Here is an 18272-nt window from a genome sequence, read left to right as displayed (position 1 = left end):
AAGCTTTCATCCGTTGGTGGCTTTATCCGTTGATGCTCTTATCCATTGATGCTTTAGCAGTTGAAGCTTTATCCGTTGATGCACTCATAAGTTGATGGATGTTATCCGTTGAAGCTTTAGAGACATCCGTTGAGGCTTTGTTTCTCATCCGTTGAAGGTCTTTAATTTACCAGTTGATACTACTTCATTTATACAAAATTACAAGGAATGAAATATTTACAATTAGCCCTCCTATTTGCATATCCACTAGTAGTCAACATGACTTATAATTTCCTACAACTTTTAAGAATTATAACTCATATACAAAGACTGAAATGTGCTACAATACTAAACTTATTTCTAAGTAAAGCTACTCCATCAACGGATAGCGAAAGTGGTCATATCCGTTGCGGCTACAAACACTAGTTTTCTACTTAAGTGTTTTGTTTAGCTTATCATCAAACTAGTACAAATATATTCCTAGCAATCTCCCCTATTTATGTCTACTAGAATTGTAGGCATAAATTCAAGGTTAACTTGATGATAACAAAACACTTAACAAATATATGAGTTAAAACTAAGTAGAAATTCAAAAGTGCTGCAAAAGTGTATGTACTGAGATAGAGTTGAAGATTTACAGTGTTTCTAAGGGTGCTCCTTTAGCATGAGCAAATCATTTCCTTTTCCTTTGTTCCCTTGTTTTCTTCCCTAGCCTCATGTCATTTTCCTCTACTTGGAGTTGGAGTTGTCTGTAGAATTCAGCTTCATCTTCATCACTGATATCCAACTTAGATTGCATGTCCTTGAGAGTTTCATTACTGGCAATCTTAAGCTGGTCTTCAAGTCTGAAAAATCTTCTGACTCCTTTATTGTCTCTGAACTCCATCAACCAATGAGGTGATTTATGAATTGTAGTTCCATGCTCTGGGATGAGTAATATTCTAGGCAAGGAATTTGACTCCCACCAAGTCTTCCTTATGCTGGCAATCTTGTTGAGAATCTCAGTCTTGGCAGTCCTGGTAAAACCAGTGTCCCTTTTTATAGCTGAGTAGACTCTAATCAAGGTAGAATAGCCCTCATTTAGAATTATTTGAAGAGGCCAAATCCTTTCCACACTTCCTTTATACTTGAACACTAGCCTTTCTGGTAGCTGTCCATAGGCATTTATTCCCCTTACTTCCTCCAGCTCATCCAGGTAGAGTTCAATATATGTATATTCTTTTATGTCACAAATGTGAACATAATCATCTTTTGAGGCTTGTGGCTTAGGCTTATGTTTATGTTTCTGAGTGAATTTACTTGAGGTTGGGGGAGGTGTGGATTTGGATTTTCTTTTCAGTTCCTTTGGTGGTGGAGAAGTAGTTAAGAAGGTAGGCAATTTGATGGTGTCCCAATCAATAGGTTCCTCTTTAGGGATGATTGGTTCACCATGGATATTTATACTGGGATCAGCAATAAAAGGTTCATGAATAGAAGGTTGTGGTTTGGATTTTAATTGAATTACTTCAGTGTCATCTTCACTCTTCCTTTTTGCCCTAACCTTCTTTCTGTTACCCTTCTGCCATTTCTTTCTTTCCTCACTTTCTTCTTCCACACTTTCACCAACCGTATTCCCCATATCCACATTTATGCTTTCAGTCTTGTTTCCTTCACTCTTGTCTTCGATCTTCTTCTTTTCTTCAATTAGACTTGACTTTAGCTATTTTTCAAGCTTTGCTTGTGCTCTTTTGTCAGCCTTCAGCTTTTTAGCTTCTTCCTTTGGCCTCATGGTCTCTTCCCTCTTGGCTATTGAGAATTTGGGATGTCCTTGAATCACACAGATACTCTTTCCCTCTCTATAGATGATAGCCATATTCATTCTTTCCACTACATCCTTGGTCTCTTTGTGCTTTATGATATTACCACCCAAAACTTTGTCTTCATCAGGCTTTGGAAGGGGAAAATCCACTTCTTTTAGCTGAGTAGGAGTTAGAGGGTTCTTTGTAGAGGCCTTGTTGAATCTAGTGGTTGGCCTGAGTACCATGGGCTTCAGGTTCCTTGAAGAGGTTTTTCCAACCTTATTCCTCCTTACTGGCTTGTGCTCCATAATGATTGGCTCAACTTTTGTGTTATGTTTCACATATATAGATTTTGCAGTTGTAGAACCAAACACTTGTTGCATCCTTTCATCAATTTTCCTCCTTTGCTCTTTCACCTTCATCTCAGCTGCTGCTAGCTGGATTAGATCAATTCCATCAAGCTTTCCTTTGATTTGAAGTGTCGGAGAAGTAGTGATGGCAGGAACTAGCACTTTGGATATTTGAATTTGTATAGATGGCTCCCCTTCCCCTTTATTCTCCCCTTTTTGTTATCATCAAGGAGAGGGGTTAAGCCCTGCGCTTTAGCCAGTTGCATTAGAAGACTAGTCTGAGACTATTAATTTTGAAGAATGGTCACCATAGAGTTCTCAATAATTTGAACTCTTTCCTCCAATTTGGCCATCTTCTTTTCAGCATCTGATTCTCTTCTCAGTCTCAGTAACAGTTCCTGTATAGTACCAAAGGGCATAACTGCATCCAGTTTCTCAGTAGTGTAAGACTTTAAGTCAGATATATCCTTTTTGAGTTCATCCATACTTAGATTTTGTCTTAATTGTTGGAGCTTCATGAGGTGTAAAGAATCTAAGTGTGCTTGGAGAATGGCCTTGGTACTAGCATTGGAAGTTTCCTGAATTGCCTTTTGGATAGCCATGACTTGTTTGATTAAGGATACATTGAAGTGCCCTGGTGTAGACTCCTTTGTCAATGCCCATTCAGGTAACTCTAGAATAGAGCTTGGGCCTTCATCTCCCCCTAAGCTCATGCTTTCATCAAAAGAACCAGAGTCATCATCATTAGAATTTACTCCAAATTCTTCAAATGGCTCTCCAGCCGTAGAAGTCATCATATTGACAGCAACTTTATCCCTTTGTAGAGATTCTGAAGTATGTACTAGGTTTAAAGTCTTTTCTGCCTCCTTATTACCCTGAGTAGCTAATAGTTGATAGGCTGACACAAGATATATAAAAGTGTCAGCATCCAAGAAAATGTTATCAATTTCAGCTCTGTAATGTTGCTGAAATTGTCTTTCCTTGTCAGCATCATCCACAATCATTGACTCACTTGCAATGGCTGAATCCACCCTTATATCTCCTGTACCTGCTTTTCTCTAAATTTCTCTCTTTTCTTGCATCAGGGGCTCCCCATGGCTCACACTCCTCACACCCTCACCTTCACCTACTAAGGTGGTACTCCTCTCACTTTCTTTTGCCATGCTGGAAGAAATAGCATGCATATTTATTCTCTCAAGCTCTCCTTTTGCCTAGGAGTAACCCAGCCTCTCACTCAAGTTTTCACTCCCTCTTCCCTCACCCCTAGAAGTGATCATACAGTAACCATGTCTTCTACACTTGGAGTTAATTCAGTTGTTTGTGTAGAGACCATCAACGGATAAAGAATATCCGTTGAAGTTGAAACTGATGGTATCAATGGATAATTGCTGTTAAGCTTATTCGTTGAAGGACAACCACTTGTCAATGGATGAGGGATATCCGTTGAAGAAGGAAAAGAAGTAGAAATTGAAAGTGACATAATTGTTGAATCTTTGTGGATTGATTTTAAATTAAATGACACAAATTCTGCAACTAGGTCTGAAAGAATTGGCTGATGATCCAACAAATCATATAAAAGATGATGATCACCAGTACTTGAGTGGGGCTCCTCCCTGAGTTGTAAAGAGGGAGAATCAGGAATTGATGTGAAAATCATGTCCACATCCAGAGATGGTGATGGAGAATTTGGTGGTTGGTGTGTGTCAATTTTGAGAGAATGGGGATGTGACTCCACATTTGTTGGAGTCACATCAAGCTGAATTTGTGAAGGCATAGATACAAGTGATTGTATCTGCGCAGTGTGTGCACCCAGTGTTGAAACTAGGGTTTTGACCTTCTTTCTTCTGGTGAAGGCTTTTACAGGTGAGTGTGTGGCTTCAGTGTCCCTCCCTCTTTTGTTCTGTGTCCCTGGTTGGGGACTATTTTCAATAGCTACACCCTTTTGGGAGGGTGCAACTAGGGATGAGTTTGAATCCTTTTCAACCACCACAGTCTTTTGAGAAACTGTGGCTTGGCTAGCTTGGGTACCACTCACCTCTCCTACCTTATTCTGGGGGTTTTCTTTATGTTCACCCCTCCCCTCACCACTAACACCCTGTTCACTCCCCTCAGGGTTTATGGTAGTTGTTACAACTGTTGTCTTTTGAGAGACAACAGAGGTGGCTTTCTTTGACTTGGGTTTTCAAATTTTAGGTTTGGTGGCCTTGGTAGGAATCTGTTGGGGCATTGACACAGATCCCATGGCCACACTTGAAGGCAAAGAAATGTTGGGGTTGGAAGTAGTAGGAGTTGAAGAAGTATTTATCTTACTTACCTGAGGTGCATCCATTATTGGTAAGTATACCAATGGCACCTTACTGTTGAGGTCAATCCTTAAAAGGCCTGCAAGGACCCTCTTCTCTTGTACCCAACACTTGAGCTTATTATTCTCATTATTTATGACCAAAACTTTAGCAACATGGTTAGCCAATAACATAAATAATCTAGCATAATAGATGTTATGAGTTCTATCAGCCTTGTTACCTAACCTAGTACCCAATTCTAGCATAACATAGTTGCTGAAATTATAGTACCTATCAGAAACCAGCATATAGAGCATATTAACAAGAGCTGAAGTTATTGCATCAAAATTACTAATTTTCCTAGAGAAAACCTTGATAAAGGCATCACTGAGAAAACTCCATTCTTTCCTAAGGCCTTTTCTCTTAATACTGCCTAAACTAGTAGAATCAAGGGAATAGCCTATGGAATCTAACATGCTAGATACATCATTATCAGTGTGTGGTGTCATGGCATTATTTTCAGGTAATTTAAAATAGAACTGTATATCATCAGAGTTAATATAGTAATCCTTACCTTTGAGAGAGAAAAAGATGGTCATATTAGTGGAGTTGAACTCAGTAGTTATCCAAATCTCCTCAACTACCTTACAGTAAATCATTGGGGCCTCCAGCATTGCATAGCTCAATTTGCAGTTCTTGATGAAATCCATCATCTTATGATAATCTGAGTGGGCTTCATTCTTTTCCACCAAATCTACGAAATTTTTTTTCTCATAGACAAACCCAGATTGGGACATTATCTTTACTACTGGTGCCATTGTTGTGGGTAGAAGTTACAGAGAAAAGTTGAGAGTTTTGGGAGAGAAATAGAGTAAAAGCTTTTGAAATTTCAAGAAAGCGTAAAGTGAAAATAAGAATTCAAAGGGACTTTTATACTTTCTCAAATTAAAACATAAAGACAATGATTAAACAATATTTTTAAGTAAATTACAGTCGTTTAAGAATAAAAGAAAAACTGTATGTATTCTAAAAACTGCCTTTAATACAAATACATACAACTGTATATATATATATGTATCAACGGTTAAGAAAATAGAATCAACGGCTATGATCCACTTGAATCAACTGATGTGATAGTTCAACGGATGAGGTAAACGGTCATCCGTTGAAGATTAACACAGTTTTATCCGTTGAAGGATAAAATTTCCAGAAATATATTTATCTTTCAACGGATAATGAACATCCGTTTATGGAACAACTTTGGCTTTCAACGGATAGAAAATATCCATTGATAGAATAAACTTTACTTAAAGCCAACTTTGCTCTTTCAACAAATTCATTTCAGGCTGCATTACAAATTACAATTTGGACATGAATTTAAGAAAAATTAAGCATACCTAGCTCACTTACCAAATTTGTGAATGTTGATTCATCAAGTGGCTTGGTAAAAATGTCTGCAATTTGTTTTTCACTTGGAACAAAATGAAGTTCCACTGTCACATGTTCCCTTATGAAGTGGTACTTGATGTCAATGTGCTTGGTTCTTGAATGTTGCACTGGATTTTCAGTAATGGCAATGGCACTTGTGTTGTCACAGAATATTGGAATTTTGTCAACATTTAGCCCATAGTCAAATAGTTGATTCCTCATCCATAATATCTGTGCACAACAACTACCAGCAACAATATACTCAGCCTCAGCTGTTGATGTAGAAACAAAATTTTGCTTCTTACTGAACCATGACACAAGCTTATTCCCCAGAAATTGACAGGTGTCAGTTGTACTTTTCCTGTCTATTTTGCAGCCTGTATAATCTGCATCTGAGTAGCCAATTAGATCAAAACCAGACTCTCTAGGGTACCAAATTCTTAGATTTGGAGTCCCTTTGAGATATCTGAAAATTCTTTTAATAGCAACTAAATGAGATTCTCTAGGAACAGCTTGAAATCTAGCACAAAGACATGTAGCAAACATTATATCAGGTCTACTAGCAGTTAAATATAGAAGTGAACCAACCATGCCTCTATATCTTATAATGTCCACAGACTTTTCAGCCTTGTTTATTTCAAGCTTAGTGGCAGTAACCATGGGAGTTTTTGCAGATGAACATTCCATTAAGTCAAACTTCTTTAAAAGATCATAAATATATTTAGTTTGACTAATGAAAATTCCACCACTAACTTGTTAAACTTGTAAACCAAGAAAATAAGTTAGCTCTCCCATCATGCTCATTTCATATTTACTTTGCATTAAATTAGCAAACCTTTTACAAAGTTTATCATCTGTAGAACCAAATATAATATCATCTACATAAATTTGAACAAGTATTGTAGAGCCATTAAAATTTCTAAAGAAAAGAGTTTTATCAACAGTAACTCTAGTGAAGTGATTATCTAGAAGAAATTTTGACAAAGTCTCATACCAGGCTATAGGTGCTTGCTTTAGTCCATAGAGTGCTTTCAACAAATAATACACATGGTCTGGAAAATTTGAATCTTCAAACCATGGAGGTTGACTCACATAGACTTCTTCCTCCAATTCTCTATTCAGAAATGCACTCTTGACATCCATTTGATAGACTTTGAAATTGGCATGGGCTGCATAGGCTAGAAAAATTCTGATGGCTTCAAGTCTTGCAACATGAGCAAATGTCTTATCAAAATCTATTCCCTCTTGTTGAGAGTAGCCGTTGACAACCAATCTAGCTTTATTCCTTATGACAATGCCATTTTCATCCATCTTGTTTCTGAATACCCATTTTGTGTCAATAGAACTCTTGTTCTTTGGCTTGGGTACCGGCTTCCATACTTTGTTCCTCTCAAATTGGTTTAGCTCCTCTTGCATAGCTACAATCCAATCTGGATCCAATAGAGCTTCTTCCACTCTCTTATGTTCCTCTTGTGATAGAAAACTACTATATAGACATTCATCTTGAGAAGCCCTTCTAGTTTGCACCTTAGATGTTGCATCACCAATTATTAGTTCAAAGGGATGATTCTTGGTCCATTTCCTTTGAGGTGGTAGATTAGCTCTAGATGAGGTGGCCTCAGTGTTGTCATGATGTGAGATAGAGTGTTGATTAGTTGAAACGCCCCCTGAGTTATTGGTCCTTTGCAAGGAACTGGAAGTTCTATCAACTGATGATGTAATTTGATTATCCGTTGATGAACTATGATCAACGGATGCTCCATTATGTACTTCAACAGATGATGTACTTTGTCTTTCAATGGATGCTGCATTACTTCTGTCAACGGATGCTGAGTTATGACTTTCAATCGATGCAGCATTTTGTGCATTATCCAAAGGCAAATTTTGAATCCTTTTTGAAGTGTCTTCTCCATCATTCTCATCTTCACTATCATCACAATATATCTCAATGTTGTCAAATTTGAGTCCTTCATGGTGTCCCTCATCTGTTAGTCCATTAATCTTTTTATCATCAAACACAACATGCACAGATTCCATAACAATGTTGGTTCTTAGATTGTAGACCCTATATGATTTTCCAGCAGAATACCCAACAAATATCCCTTCATCAGCCTTTGCATCAAACTTTCCTTTGTGATCAGGTTGGTTCCTTAGAATGTAGCATTTGCAACCAAAGACATGAAGGAAGTTTAAGGTTAGTTTTCTTCTCTTGAACAATTGATAGGGAGTCATGCCTTTTGCCTGATTAATTAGTAAAATATTCTGAGTGTAATATGCACAGTTAACAGCCTCAGCCTAAAAATATGTTGGGAGTTTTGACTCTTCAAGCATTGTTCTTGCAGCTTCAATTAGTGATCTGTTCTTCCTTTCCACCACACCATTTTATTGGGGAGTCCTTGGAGCTGAGAACTCATGCATGATCCCATTTTCTTCACAGAATAACCTCATGGTAGAATTCCTGAACTCAGTTCCATTGTCACTCCTGATATTCCTTACTTTGAAATCTGGATGGTTGTTGACTTGCCTGATATGATTGATAATGATTTCACTAGCTTCATCCTTTGAACCAAGAAAATAGGTCCATGAAAACTTTGAGAAATCATCTACAATCACTAGGTAATATCTTTTCCTTGAAATTGACAATACATTGACTGGTCCAAAAAGATTCATGTGTAGCAGTTGTAATGGTTCATCAATTGGTGATTCAAGCTTCTTACTGAATGATGCTCTCTTTTCCTTTCCTTTCTGATAAGCATCACACAGTCCATCCCTTGAGAATTCCACTAGAGGCATTCCTCTAACTAAGTCCTTTTTGACTAGATCATTCATTGTCTTGAAATTCAAATGGGACAGCTTCTTGTGCCATAGGCAACTTTCATCTTTACTTGCTTTGTTGAAAAGACAAGTGATTGATTCTGCATCTGTAGAGTTGAAGTCAGCCAAGTACACATTCCCTTTTCTAACTCCAGTTAGAACCACTTTGTTGTCCTTCTTACTGGTAACAACACATGCTTCAGAATTGAAGAAAACAGTATTCCCTCTGTCACATAGTTGACTGATGCTCAATAGATTGTGTTTGAGACCATCAGCTAGTGAAACTTCATCAATGATGACATTTTCCTTTGAAATCAAGCCATATCCTATAGTGAACCCTTTTCTGTCATCTCCAAAGGTTATGCTAGGGCCAGCTCTCTCCTTGAACTCTGTGAGCAGGGTGAAATCTCCTGTCATGTGCCTTGAACAACCACTGTCCAAGTACCATAGATTCCTTCTTTTTCCCTACACACAACAAAATCAAATCAAGTTGATTTTGGTACCCAAGTTTCCTTGGGTCCAGCCTTGTTAGTCTTTTTCCTAGACTTCACACTTCCTGCACCTTTTGACTTAGGTAACTTTGAGTCAACCTTGGTCTTAGATGTAGTTGGTTGAAGTGTAGGGTTAGTCACATAATCATTTAGCACATTTGGTTGAATTTGATAAGGCATAGATTGTGCAAACATGTTATTCCATATAGGCATGTTGTATGGCATTTGAGGCATACTAAATGCAGCAAAATAAGGATTATTAACACATGGCATGTTTGCAAAATGTGCATGAGGATTCTGTTGAGACAGAACAGGCATGGCATGCAATGGTGACATAGACATGTTAGGCATGGAAGGAGTTAAAGGCATGGGAGCATTCTTAACAGATTTGCAGTTAGCAGAAAGATGATTAACACTACTACAATGCACACAACTTTTCCTAGGGGCATACTTATCAGGTGTGTAATTATTATGTTTTTTAATCCCTACCTTCCCATTTCTATTGGATTTTCTTTTGCTTTCCTTTTTATCCTCAACCAATTTAAGCCTATTCTTCAACTGATCTAAAGTCATGTGTCCTAGATTCACCTTACTAGCATCTTTGGATGTGCTAGCTTCTTCTTTGACAAAGTTCTTGGAAGTTGAACCAAACTTCTTACTGAGATTTTTCAAATTATCCTTTTTAGAATCATTTGCCTGTTTCAACTGATGAGCCTTCAATGGATGCTCCTTTTCTTCCTTCAACAGATGACTTTCATCATCCGTTGATTCAACATCCGTTGATAGTCCATCAACCAATACCATTTCCTTTTTGTTTTTCTTCCAGGCATTCTCATAGAATGATTCAATTCCTTGAACTTTGATAATTTGAGCACTATCATCCCTAGATGTTTTCCAGGCCTTAATTACCTCTTGCTCACGTTCTAGTTGTTTAGAAAGAATTACTACTTTCTTAACAGACTCTTCTAGTTCACTCTCAACAGATAATCATTTGATTTTAATCTTTTCAAGCTCAACTACCTTACCCTCTAACATAGCATTCCTATCACTTAAGAACATATTATTCTCTTTAATTCTCATGTTCTCTTTAGTTAGTGATTTAAGGGAAACACGTAAATGATACAATTCAGTAGACATATCATTTATAGCTTCATTGCATTCATCTTTAGAAAGATGAGAGAGGTTAGTAGTGATTACCTGGTTGGTTGATGAACTAGTTTCATTCTCATTAGAATTAGCCATTAGGGCTAAGTTGACATACTCCATATCATCATCTTCATTGGCTCCATCAGCTGCCCAATCATTTTCCTGAGTCAGAAAAGCCCTTTCCTTTTGTTTGAGCAATTCAAAATATTTCTTTTTGTAATCCACTTGCTCAAATTTCTTCTTTTCAGAAGTTGGCTTTCTGCACTCACTTGCAAAGTGTCAACTTGTGCCACAGTTATAACACTTGAACTTAGACTTGTCTACCATGTTCTTGTTTGGCTTAGTGACTCTAGTGTTTTTCTTGAATATCTTCTGGACAGAAAGGCCAGATGTTCATCAACATCATCAGAGTCATCTTGACTGGAATTGTCTTCAACCTCAGCTGCTTGCTTCTTTCCCTTGCTTGATTCTGATTTGCTTGTGCCAATTTTGAGACTTGGCATTGTCTTTTCTTCATTCCTGGTTTCAGTTCTCTCATTTTCAGCTACAAGTGCAACTGATCCACCTTTTCTCTTTCCCTTCTCCAACAGCTCATCTTGCTCCATCTCAAGTTCATAGGTCTTCAAAATTCCATATAATCTTTCAAGTGTGAAGTCCTTATAATGAGAATTCCTTAGTGAAACAGTCATAGGCTTCCATTCCTTTGGTAGAGACCTTAGAAATTTTAAGTTGGAATCCTTGACTTGGTACACTCTATCATACAGCTTCAATCCATTCAACAGTTTCTGAAATCTATTGAAAGTGTCATTCAATGATTCTCCTTCTTCAGAATGAAAATATTCATATTGTTGAATGAGAAGCTGCATTTTGTTTTCTCTAACTTGCTCAGTACCTTCACAGATAACTTGTATAGTATCCCAAATTTCCTTAGCAGAGAGGCTGTTAATGACATTATCAAACATATCTTTATCTAGACCATTAAACAGAATGTTCATGGACTTCTTGTCCTTATGAACCTCTTCAATATTTTCAGGAGTTCATTCTGCTCTTGGCTTGGGAATAGACTATCCAACAGCAACTGTGGCAGTAGTAGCTGTGGCCACTTTATGAGGGATGTGAGGACCATTCTCAATGCAGTTTATGTAGCTTTTATCTTGAGAGAGAAGATGTAGATGCATCTTCACTTTCCAGTGATGATAATTATCTCTTTCCAGGATTGGAATCTTCACTCCAATATCCTTCTTACTCATGATGTTAGTAGAATAGATCTTTAAACTCTTTGTATGTCAAGAGCTTGCTCTGATACCAATTGTTATTCTCAAGAAACTAACAATGAGATTTACAAAAGGGGGTTGAATGTAAATCTCAAAACTTTTAAAGTGTTGAGCAGTTTCAAAGGCTAGATGTATAATGAACAGATGTGTGTGAATTGCTTTAAGCAAGTGCAAACAGATGTATATTCAAAACACAAATGTAAAGAACACAGAAGCTTTTAAAACTTTTCTGGTGGATTTATTGTTCCACCAGAGATGTGTTATTTCAGAAAATCTGTGATACAAAGAATTGTTCACAGCTGCTTCCTAGTACAAAATAGATGATTTTCTCTCTGAATTTTTCTAAACAGCTCTTGAAAATTCACACCTAATTACTAGCTGCAACTTGGTTTATATATCACCAAGTTTTTCAAGTGAAGACAAAGATAAAATACAATTATAAAATAGTCCTTCACATGTTTCTTCTTCATTTCTCTATCCAATGCAATCTAAGATAATCTGCGAATCTTTGAATACTTCCTTGTTTGCACCAGAATGGAAATGCTATTTTTTCTTGATTCCTCCAAGAGGCTACCACATTCCAAATGTCTCTGTCAACCCATGTGCCTCTGTCAGCTTATGAATTATCACTATCAACTACTATGGAACTGAGCATCCATTGAAGCTTTCATCCGTTGGTGGCTTTATCCGTTGATGCTCTTATCCGTTGATGCTTTAGCAGTTGAAGCTTTATCCGTTGATGCACTCATCCGTTGATGGATGTTATCCGTTGAAGCTTTAGAGACATCCGTTGAGGCTTTGTTTCTCATCTGTTGAAGGTCTTTAATTTACCAGTTGATACTACTTCATTTATACAAAATTACAAGGCATGAAATATTTACAATTAGCCCTCCTATTTGCATATCCACTAGTAGTCAACATGACTTATAATTTCCTACAACTTCTAAGAATTATAACTCATTTACAAAGACTGTAATGTGCTACAATACTAAACTTATTTCTAAGTAAAGCTACTCCATCAACGGATAGCCAAAGTGGTCTTATCCGTTGAGGCTACAAACACTAGTTTTCTACTTAAGTGTTTTATTTAGTTTATCATCAAACTAGTACACATATATTCCTAACACTAACTGCATACACGATGCTGCAAACGAACACCGAATGAGAGTATGCAAAATGGACTCTGGTGCTGCATTACAGATTGGGCAAATGTCATTAACTGCTAACTGTTTAATTCGAAGGAGATCTTTAGTAGGCAGACAATTATTTTCAGCTTTCCATAAAAAGTTTTTAACTTTTTGGGGGATCTTATGATGCCACATTTTTCTCCAGAAGCCTGAGTTGTTTGCCTGAGGGTTTCTTCTGTTATTCTGCAGCATAACATAAGCCGTTTTGACTGAATAAACACCAAGCTTCTCATGCCTCCAATACCAATTATCTTCAAGTTCCACACCCAACGGGTTGGATAAAATAAGATTTGCATCTCTGTCACTGAACATATCCTGGATTAAGTCTATATCCCAACTTCTCTCACCATTTATCATAAGCGAAGAAACGTTTGGTTTATAAATGCTGCACTGCTAGACTGGACATAAGGGTCTTGTTCATCTGGTAACCAAGGCACATCCTTTATAGAGATTGATTGACCACCACCTATACGACAAGAACAGCCTTGTTTCAGCATATTTTGTGCTTCGAGAATACTTCTCCAAACATATGATGGATTACTGCCAATTGTAGCTGTTAATAATGTTCCATACGAGTAATATCTGGCCTTAAAGATACAACACACTAATTTATCCAGATGTACTAACAGTCTCCACGCCTACTTATCTAGTAAAGCGACATTGAAGCTTCTAACATTTCGAAATCCCATTCCTCCATCGCTCTTCCCCAGACTTAATCTTTCCCATGACATCCAATGGATAGACCGTGTTCCAGATGAAGCTATATTCCACTAGAATTTACATATTACACTCTCTAGTTCCCTGCAAATTTCCATTGGCAACAAGAAAACACTCATGGTATAATTGGGAGGGGTCTGAGGCACTGATTTGATAAAGATTTCCTTACCACCTTTGGATAATTTTTTCTTGTCCCAACCATGTAATTTCTCTGGAAATTTATCCTTGATATAACCAAACGCAACTGATTTTTTCTTTTGTAAAAAACTAGGTAACCCCAGATACATGTTATTGGCCCCTGCTTCAGTGAATCCTAACTGTTGACACAGTTCTTCCTTTAAAGAGTTACACACATTCCTGCTGAAAATTACAGATGAATTTTCTACATAAATTTGTTGTCCTGAAGCCCTTTCAAAAACACGTAACAGCTCTTGCACATGATTAGCACAGTCTACGTTTGCTTTGAAGAATATATAACAATCATCCGTAAAAAACATATATGAAATTTGTGGTGCTGTGCGTGCTACCTTGATTCCTTACAACAATCCCAATCTTTCATAATTTTTAATAAGGCCTGTAAATCCTTCTGTGCAAATTAAGAATAAATATGACGAAAGGGGGTCGCCTTACCTTATACCACGAGTAGGTGTAATGGAGCCAAAAATTCTGCCAGCGTGAGCAATCTGGTAGTTCACAGATGAAATGCAGGCCATATACAATTTCACAACTCATCGATCAAAACCCATTTTTTCTAAAATAGCTTCTAAGAATCCCCAATCAACGCGGTCATATGCTTTGCTCATATCCACTTTAAGTGCCATCCAACCCTGCTTACCATTCATTTTTCTCTTGATAAAAGGCATGAGTTCATGAGCAATCCTAACATTGTCAGTGATGAGCCTTCCGGGAATGAAAGCGCTTTGGCTATGAAAAATCAGAGAATCAATAAAACTATTAATTCTGTTAGACAACACCTTGGAAATAACTTTGTAAATTACATTACAAAGAAAAATTAGACGCAGCTCTGTCATAAGTTGAGGGTTTCATTTTTTAGGGATCAAGGCAATATTAATGCTCACATGGTGTTTATCTACTTCATCTGTCTCGAAGAAAAGCCTCACTACGTTCACCATGTTTGTTTTGATCACGTTCCAAAATTTTTGGTAGAACCTTGGAGATATTCCATCTGGGCCTTCACCCTTATCAGGGTGTATATGGAATAATGAACTCTTAACTTCGATTTCTGTCACAGGTCGTAGAAGACGTTCGTTCTGCTCTGTAGTGACCTTGCTTTCAATACAGCCTACAACATCGTTCCAGCCTGTGACTGATGCCTTAAACAGAGTTGAGAAGTATTCTGTTATCACATTCTCCAAACCAATATTCCAGTTCACTATTCGTCCTTCACTGTTTATGAGACTGCTGATTTGGTTGAAGGCTCGCCTGTTCTTTATTATAGCATGAAAGTATTTACTATTTTGGTCCCCTTCTCTGAGCCACAACTGCTTGGAACATTGGCGCCAGAATACTTCCTGTTGTGTGTAAATTTCTGACAGATTCTTTTGCTCATTTTTCAGTTCTTTTAATGAGTTATCATCACGCCTTCCTTTTAGTAACTTTATAGCTCTCTTACATTGCTGAATCCTCTGTTTGAAGTATCCTGTAATTTCACATCCCCAGTTAAAAAGAATCTCTGAACATTCTTCTAATTTACCATAAAACGATCGACTCATGCCACTACTCCACACTTCCTCCACTATCTGTTGACACACTAGCTCCCGTAGCCAGGCATTTTCGAATCTGAATTTTTTAACTTGAACTACAGAGTGTTGTTTCTTCATTTCCAGCAAAATAGGACAGTGATCAGATGTTGAAATTTCAAGGTTAAATAGCTTAGATTCTGAAAATAAGTTCAGAAAGTTGCAAGAAACCAAATCTCGGTCTAACCTCACTTCTATTATGTCTGCTATACCAGTTCCACACTCCCATGTAAAAGGGTAGCCAAGAAAATCTAAGTCTGTTAAACTGCAGTCTTCTAAGGTGTCATGAAAACCTTGAATAAGCCAGTGAGGATATGGTCTACCACCCTGCTTATCTGATTGAGCTAACACATTGTTCATGTCTCCAATCAAGCACCAAGGCATGGAGTTATTGTTTGCTAGTACACGGATCAACTCCCATGTTTCTCCTTTTTTTCATTGATCAGGCTCACCATACATACCAGTCAACCTAAACTCATCACCGTCCCTGTTCTTTACAAAAACGTCTATGTGATTTTTATTATATGATTTTAAGACTACCTCTTTCTAGTATCTCCAAAGTATGGCAATTCCCCCACTATGCCCTTGAGTTTCCACAACCATACTTCCTTCAAAGTCTATAGCATTTTGAAACTTTTCAACAGTTATTTCCTTACACAAGATCTCACTAACAAAAACAAAATCCGGCCTCTTTTAGAGCACAACCTCCTTTAGGAATTGGAAAGCCCATGGAAATTCCAGCTTAAAATACTCATGATGATAGGCGAGCACCCCTTGGGCACTCGCCACATATACGTTTTTTGGCCCGGCATGATTTTCACCTGTCTCGCTTTGCTCCTCGGGTAGTATTTCATCTTCTGAGTCCATCAAAACATCCTTGTTGTTGGACCAAGACAAGATGGCCCAAAGAAATCATAGTTAGGATAATTATGAAATATTATGTAAAGCCCAAGAAGGCCCAATTTGTAAGATAAAGCCCATTTGGGACTTGGTATAAATAAAAGACAACAACCCCATTGAAAGGGGTTGGCTAATTAAGCAAAGAAGATCATCTCCTAAAACTATAGTCTAATAATAATAATATTAGTGGCACATCATTTGGCGCTAGAAGGAGCTTTGCTTTAACAAGATCCAACCAAAAGATGATTGTAGAAGAGCTTGATCCGGGAACCGCCGGACCGACTCAGGTAAAGGAGTTGACGGCAGAAGTTGCCACCGACCCCTCGACCCACGGCGATCGCGAGCTTCCTAAACAACCGGCATTGAAGCCGAAGTGTTGGTTCCCTCCGCCTGAGGCTCCTCCAGAAGATCAATTTCTAGGATTGAAGGACTCACTCCAAAGGGACGAAAAAAGAAAAACTGTGTCAGATCAGCGTTTTAGAGTTCAAACATCTAAAGGAAAAAAAGTTCTCTCGAGCGACGTTCGGCTGCATTTGGAAAAGAAAGAAAGGCTAAAAGCCCAGAACCAAGAAAATCCAAAAGATTCACTTGATTCAGATGAAGAACTCGAGTTTCTAGAGTGCGAAGCTCAGAGATTGCAGGCTAAACTTGAGCGAAAACGTGAGATTCACCGTCTCCGTCGAGAGCTCCAACAAACTACAATTCAAAATGAAGGACAAAACGATGAATTTTATGACGAGGATGATGCGGAGTATGAATATGAACCGTCGGCGGAGTCGACATATTCGCAACCTCGCGAACGTCGACAGAGGACAGTGTCATCTGCCGATGTCTCGCATCAGACAGAATCCACCGAATCTATATCTCACGAGGAGTTCGCTAAAATACAGAGGAAATTGCCCAGATGCGTACCTTGATGAGAAATCAGGCAAGGTTTGAAACCGTTTCCGAGAGCCCCCTATCATTAGTGCTTGAGAAGGCGCGCATCGACTAACATTGAAAACGCCTGCTCTCGATCATTTCGATGGATCCTCGGACCCGTTAGCATTTCTAAATACATTTGATGGTCGCATGGCTTTCTTCGGCCACTCAAAGATCGCTAGGTGTCAGTTCTTCTCCACTTGCCTTCAAGGCACGGCTCTCCGATGGTACAGTAACTTGCCACCTCGGTCAATCGACTCGTGGACAACTCTAAAAAGCAAGTTTCAAGCCCGATTTTCCAGCAACTACAAAGGAATCAAAGTTACTGCATCCTTGATGACAATGCATCAACGCTGCGGCGAAAGTCTCAGGAGTTTTCTAACCCGGTTCAGAGAAGAGATAGCAGAAATTCCAGACTTAATAGAACAGATGGCAGTCAATTTCCTGACAGCGGGCATCGATAAGTCTAGGCATGGCCTCCTTTTAGAAGAGATCTTTGAAAAAAGGCCGAAAACCCTACAGGTCGCGTTCCAGATTATAGAACACCGCATGATGCTTCAAGAAGCGGTAAGCTGTATACAATCTCCACGGAGGTCATCAAAATATGAACGACGCCGAAGCTACAGTCCACGATCCCCTGCTAGGGAAAGGCGCCGAGAGCGTCGTAGGTCGCCACCGCCTCACACATCGGACCTTCCTCCGAGGGATAGAAGAGAAAGAGATTGGCAGCCCCACAATCGATCTGAAAAAGAGTTCACTAAACTCAACACCGAAAAAATGACAATTTTGGCGGTGTTAAAAACAGAACCGGATTATCGCCCTCCAAGACCCATGAAACCAGGAAGACCCCCAAGCTCCAGATATTATGAATATCATGAAGATACTGGCCATACAACAGAGCAATGTTTTCAACTTAGCAATCTCATCGAAGGAAAAATTCGTCGAGGACAACTAGTCCACTATGTGCAGCACGATGATGAACCCAGACGTCACCATCGAGGCGAGGATGATCGTGTAATCGACATTATTTTTGGTGGTATAGCAGCCGGGAGCCTCTCCCACAGCTCTCGCAAGATTTATGCTCGAGAAGTCTTTAATGTCAATCCCTCGGCAGCTAAACGCCCTCGAGCGAATCCCTCCCCAGTCATCTCTTTCTCCGATGATGATTATCGTCCTGGTCTCATCGAAGGCCATCAAGATGCTCTCGTCATCACAACACGTGTGGGAAACAACACGGTTTAGAAA

At 38.6% G+C, this 18272-nt stretch overlaps 1 protein-coding gene across 1 annotated transcript; it reads left to right on the top strand.

The window, feature by feature from the left end:
* The first annotated feature begins 17177 nt into the window (after positions 1-17177).
* LOC141700927 (uncharacterized) lies at positions 17178-18269 on the top strand. The gene has a single exon (XM_074504577.1). The coding sequence runs from the start codon at positions 17178-17180 to the stop codon at positions 18267-18269; it is 1092 nt and encodes a 363-aa protein (XP_074360678.1).
* The last annotated feature ends 3 nt before the right edge of the window (positions 18270-18272 follow it).

This window comes from Apium graveolens, chromosome 2 (assembly GCF_009905375.1).
Source record: "Apium graveolens cultivar Ventura chromosome 2, ASM990537v1, whole genome shotgun sequence".
Lineage (NCBI taxonomy): Eukaryota > Viridiplantae > Streptophyta > Magnoliopsida > Apiales > Apiaceae > Apium > Apium graveolens.
The sequence above is the reverse complement of the archived record's forward strand: the minus strand, read 5'-3'. Positions and strand labels throughout refer to the sequence as shown.